Source organism: Cydia splendana, chromosome 7 (genome assembly GCF_910591565.1).
Source record: "Cydia splendana chromosome 7, ilCydSple1.2, whole genome shotgun sequence".
Classification (NCBI taxonomy): Eukaryota; Metazoa; Arthropoda; class Insecta; order Lepidoptera; family Tortricidae; genus Cydia; species Cydia splendana.
Window position 1 is genome coordinate 17378552 of NC_085966.1, and position 6257 is coordinate 17384808.

The window sequence follows — 6257 nt, forward strand, 5'->3', positions numbered from 1 at the left end:
TACGCAAGGATGACGGGATCCTGGGGATTGAGCCATTGCCAACCCGCGTGGTAACACGTCTGCTTCGGCCCTAATTTCGGGCAAAACGGTAGCCCGGGCTACTAGCCACAGTCCGGGAAATGGTCAAGTGAGGAACCGTAGGTGGGCTCACGGCGAGAAGTGAGAGGGCCGCAGAGGCAGTTTCGGCTGCTGATGCGGTGGTGAAAGGCCATGCTGAGGAAGTGCGTTTAGGTGAATCGGGCGGAGGGCGTCTGACCTGGACGACCCTACGTCCCACCTTCACACATTTCCGATGTCGCGCAACTAGCCAACTTCTCACTTCTATACCCGAGTCGGTGTCCTAACGACTGAAAGCACCTTTTATATGTGTGTGTAAGCGTTCCCAAGGTGTGGGCCCTTGTAGGGTGGGAGCCGATGAGGATGAAGTTAATCGTTACGAACTATGGATACCAGGTCTAACGAAAAACCCCAAGCTGATCCAGCAGCGTCCATCGCTAATGGTGAAGCCACACAGGCGAGACAAGCTGTTCCAGTGACAGTGCGTCAGACCGAAACCCCGGCCCGTCCGCAACCCAGTTCATCTGGGGAGCAGACCGGCCCAAACCCCTTCCAGGACTGGCAGGTAGTGGACCGAAGGTCCAAGAAGCGACCCCCTGCTGGGAAGCCTCACCCTGCCAGACCTGTGAATTCTTCTTCCTCTAACCCACCCCCCCCTGTTAAACGTCAAGGTGGGGTGGCTAAGAAGAAGAAGAAAAACAAGAACCAGAGGCGTGCAGCTCGTCTAGCGCGAGAGCAGCAACTGGACAACACACCAACACCGACACACTCTGCAACCGGTGTGGGTGTGCAGGCTTCCCAGAAGCCGGCACCCAAACCGGCGCCGAACAAGCAGGTTGCTGCTGCCAGGCCTCCGCCGAAGGGAAAAGGTTCCACCCTACCCCCTAAGGCTGGAACGTCGGGCGACAGCCCTACGGGTTCGGCCGCAGATCCCTCCAAACGACGACCTGGTAAGCTCGCACGAGCCGCTGCTAAAAGGATGCGAGATGAGTCCTTCTCCCCGCAAGGAGACAACAAAAAGCAGCGACTAGTGAGCCCAAGCCAACCGTTGTCGTACGCACAAGCAGCGGCATCTGACCTGACGATCGTCATTACTGACGCGAAGTCGGGGAAGATCACCGCTGACCACTCCAACGCCATCCTCCGCGGGTTGCACCAAGCAATCGTGGAGGAGGCGAGGAGAAACCTCGTAGGAGCCAGGCCACCCAAATTCAAGGGCAAGCCCATCTTCGCTGAGGGGCAGCTGAGGGTCTTCGCAGAAGACGAATACTCGGCCGCCTGGTCTCAGCGATGTGTCCAGGCCCTAACCCTGCCAGACATCTCCCTTAAGGCGGTTCGCCAGTCGGAGATGGCAAGGAGAATTAAGTGCGGGCTCCTAATACCCAACATTAATAACTCGTCCTGGGAAGACGTCCGTCAGGCAGCTGACGGACTAAGGTACCAGAACGAATGGGCCAAGGTCGGGTCTTGGTCCATTATACAAATACTACGGCAAGACCAGGGGTGGTTTGTCGAGTTCACAATCCCCGAAGACCTCGTCCCCGCCTTCATGGAGAGGGGGAGATCCCTGAACTGTGGGGTGGGCAATGTCTACCTCAGGTTCAGGGGTCCCGGAGGCAAATACCTGGACCAGCCTCCCACCCTGCAAGGTTCCACCCTAAGGGTAACGGGAGTACAGGTCCCCAACGAACAGGCCGCGGGCACCTCCGAGCAGAGCAAGTCTGTCTCCGGGGAGAAAGTTGCCCCCCTGCCTCTACCCAAGCCGACGATACCCGAACTCTCGGAGGATGAGCTCCTTGGCACTGGTGAGGGACCAGCCGGGTCATCATCCGAGGGTGAGGACTTGTCGGCTTGGATAGTGTCGGGGTTGGCCGACATGTTCAAGGAGGGAGGGGAGATGCAAGATGCCGCCCCCACCACCGACAACATGGACACCAACTAGTGTCATCCAAGCAAACCTCCAGCACAGCGTGGCCGCTACGGCCCAACTCAGACGCTGCCTGGTAGGTTTGCCAACAGCCGTTGCCCTCCTACAAGAACCATGGGCGGGCAATGGATACATACGCGGGCTGTCCGACACGAAAGGTAAGCTCTACTACTCCACGGTACATGCCGTCCCTAGGGCATGTATCCTAACTACTAACAATATTATTGCACAACCGCTCACTGAATTCTGTTCCAGAGACCTGTGTGCGATTAAACTACAAGTTCCACTGCCAACAGGCTGTCGCGACCTAGTCCTCGCCTCGGCGTACATGCCCGGAGAGGACGAGCCACCGCCTGCCGAACTACAACGACTGGTCAGCCACTGCGAGAGATCAGGCCTCGCAATAATCATCGGGGCCGACTCCAACGCACACCACCCACTGTGGGGAATGGAGACCAGCAACAACAGAGGTAAGACACTTGTTGAATATCTTGTGACTACTAATCTAAACATTCTAAATATAGGCGCTGAACCAACATTTGTAAACAAACGATGCAGGACGATTATCGACCTGACTCTGGCTTCGGAGGAGGTCAGTGAACTAATTATGGGATGGCAAGTCTCCCAGGAGGCCTCCTGCTCAGACCATAGATGGATTCGCTTCAATCTACTAGCATCTAGAGACACACCAACCGCCCGGAGGAATCCCAGGAAAACGGACCGAGCCACTTTTAGGAAGGTCCTAGGGGAAAGCCTTGACCGGCTTCCACCGAGGGATGACCTTCGGGAACCGGCTCAGATAGAACAGCAGGTAAATATCTTAACTGATACCCTCGTAGACAGCTACCACAAGGCGTGCCCCTTAAAACCACCGGCAAAGACTGCCATAAAGGGTCACCAGTGGTGGGGCCCAGAACTGGAGAGACTCCGGGGGAAAACCAGAAGACTCTTCAACAGGGCCATGAACACAACGGCTGAGGTGGACTGGGATAACTACTACGAAGCCAAGGCCAGGTACAAAAAGAGATTGCGGTACTGGAGATCCCTGTCATGGAGGAACTTCTGCAGCAGCATTGAAACACTTGACCACGCCAACCGGGTAAGGAAAACCTTAGCGCACAAGCCCACATCACAATTGGGCTCACTGCGTAAACCCGATGGCACATACACATCTAGCCCTGCAGAGACCCAACGCCTTCTCCTGGTAACTCACTTTCCAGGATGCGTAAGTCTCGCCGATGCAGATCAGCAGGACGAGGAATACAGTACAACGGACAACAACTGGCAAATGGCGCACAGAGTCGTCACCGCTGAGAAACTCAGGTGGGCCATAGACAGCTTCCATCCCTTCAAGGCGGCTGGTCCGGATGGGATCTTCCCCGCTCTCCTACAGTGGGGTCTAGGACTCATCCAGGAAACCCTGACCGACATCATGGCAGCCTGCCTAGCCTGGGGGTACGTGCCCAGGAGATGGAGAGATGTAAATGTGGTATTCATACCTAAACCAGGTAAGAACGACTACACAGCTGCCAAATCCTTTAGGCCCATCAGTCTCACATCATTCCTGCTGAAGACCTTGGAAAAACTGTGCGACAGGGACCTGAGGGACCGAGCGCTAAAGAACATACCGATGCACAACAACCAGCACGCGTACAGCTCAGGTAAATCTACGGAGTCGGCTCTACACATGGTTGTAAGCCGCATTGAGAGGGCCATCCACGGCAAAGAAATGTGCCTCGGCACTTTCATTGACATAGAGGGCGCTTTTGACAAGACTCACTTTTCCAGTATAGGGAACGCCTTGGAAAGCCACGGCGCTGAACCCGGACTAGTAAAGTGGATCATGAACATGCTAAATCAAAGGACAATAAGGTATGTAGGTGAACCGCAGGCCGTAGCGGCGGTGCGAGGATGCCCTCAAGGGGGAGTTCTGTCACCTCTGTTGTGGAACCTAGTAGTCAACAACCTCATAACCAAACTGAACGAGGAACACTTCTACACAATAGGCTACGCTGATGATCTGGCAATATTAATATCGGGTAAATTTGCCAGTACAGTATGCGACCTCACCCAGGCAGCTCTTCGGATCGTAGAACGCTGGTGTAGAGATTTTGACCTATCAGTTAACCCCACCAAAACAGAAATGGTAATGTTCACCAATAAAAGGGCACTTGGCAACTTTACCAGACCAACACTTTTCCAGACTGAGCTACAGCTGACCGATGAAGTTAAGTACTTAGGGCTAACGCTCGACAGTAAACTCAACTGGAACAATCACATCAACAAACGCATAGACAAGGCGGGAGTAGTCTTCTGGCAGTGCAGAAGGATGATTGGTAGGAGGTGGGGACTCAACCCGAAAATTACCCTTTGGCTCTATAAGACTATAATCCGCCCCCTACTCTGTTACGGTGCTCTGGTTTGGTGGCCAAGAACAAACCTAGGCAACGTACGAGACAAGCTACAAAGACTCCAGAGGCTCGCATGCTCGGCCACCACTGGCTGCACGAGGTCCACTCCGACTGCAGCCATGGAGGTCATGCTAAACCTTTCACCGCTGCACCTACACATACAACAAGAGGCCAGTCTCTCAGCGGTAAGGTTACGAACCCTCAATATATGGTCTAACACCACAGGAGCTCTTCACACAGCATGCCTGGAAAAAGTATACAGCGAATTTCCAGTGCTCATGGCGGGCACGGATCGAATTCACAAACAAGCCATCTTTGACAAAAGGTACAAAATACAATTATTTGAGGACGACAACTACGAAGGACTCAATCCCCGGGAGCTGAGAATCTTCACTGATGGGTCCAAAACAGACAGCGGATCAGGCTCTGGAACCTTTTCAGAAGACCTGAACATGTCAATCACCACTCCGCTAGGAGCCCATAACTCGGTATTCCAGGCTGAGTGCATGGGCATCATTAACGCGGCGGCTGCCATCACTGCAAGGAAGGTAGTAGGATCCTCCATCCGCATACTCTCCGACAGTAGAGCAGTCTTAATGGCCCTAAAAAGCCATATAGTCACATCCAAACTTATACACGAATGCCACGAACGACTAATGGAGGTATGTCAGAACAATAAGATCACCTTACAATGGATCAAAGGACACAGTGGATCCCGAGGTAACGACGCCGCGGACGAGCTCGCCAGACAAGGATCGGGTGCGGGGGCGATTGGCCCGGAACCGATCCTCCCGATACCGTTTAGTAAGGTACGCTCAATGCTGCTGGCACGTACAGGGAAACTACACACAGAACACTGGCTAAACCAAACTGGATGCAGACAGGCCAAGCAAGCCATGCCGAGCATGAACGGTAAGCTCACAAGGGCGCTCCTTCAACTAGGAAAGGTTCGACTGAGTATGGTAACCAGTGTCATAACAGGTCATGGACTTTTTAACAAACATCTTTTTATAACAGGTGGCACAGACAGTCCCCTATGCCGTGGATGCATGGAGGAAGAAGAAACAGCCTCTCACGTGGTGTTGGAATGCAGCGGATTGGCCCCATACAGGGCAAAACATCTCGGATCCCCGAGTGACCTCCCCGAGGTCCTACTCAACATCAAAGGTCTGATAGGATTCCTCGAGGAGCTGGGCTGGCAAGACTAGTCCACCCCCTATCACGCAAAATAGGCGCAAGACGTCGAGTTGCGGAAAATCGCCCGAACTACAAAACAAAAAAAAGAGCTACAGAATCTAATGTGGTTTGTAAGAAATATGAATCGTTTAAACACTTTAGTAGACAAGATAAAAATAGCACCTTAACACATTCGACACCGCGTACCCGACTCTCGGGCACTCGTAAACTTTACTCAGATGCCGGCATACCCGCTAGTCGGGCAAGAGCTATAAACCTACACGCGACGCCGAAGTGCCCGACAGGCGGGCAAGCATTGCATCTTCACTACCTCAGGGCTGCCACTGCCACTAACAGAAAAAATTGTAAGTCTTCTGATTATTATGTGGTCGAAAAGTTGGTACAGTTGATTATTATATTTTATTACTTCACTTTGTATTTTTATTTACTTTACCTAATGCGATTACAAAATAAAAATTCTTATTAGTTGGTTACGTGAAATTGCATACACGGGTATGTATCAATAGGAGTTAGAATTAGGAGAAGAACAAAACGGGGAGCCTAAACAGATGAGACAGCAGATTTAATTTTATCCACGTACTTATACGAAAGTTACTTGGCACAGCCCTGAGCGTCCGCCGCTTGCCCGACTAGCGGGTTCGCGGCGTGCGGCATTGAGTTGCACG

At 52.8% G+C, this 6257-nt stretch overlaps 1 protein-coding gene across 1 annotated transcript; it reads left to right on the plus strand.

Moving 5' to 3' along the window:
* Positions 1-211: 211 nt before the first annotated feature.
* LOC134792240 (uncharacterized) lies at positions 212-2852 on the plus strand. The gene is made up of 2 exons (XM_063763502.1): positions 212-2142; positions 2281-2852. Exon 1 carries the CDS (start codon positions 443-445, stop codon positions 1997-1999), a length of 1557 nt encoding a protein of 518 aa, XP_063619572.1. The 5' UTR covers positions 212-442; the 3' UTR covers positions 2000-2142; positions 2281-2852.
* The last annotated feature ends 3405 nt before the right edge of the window (positions 2853-6257 follow it).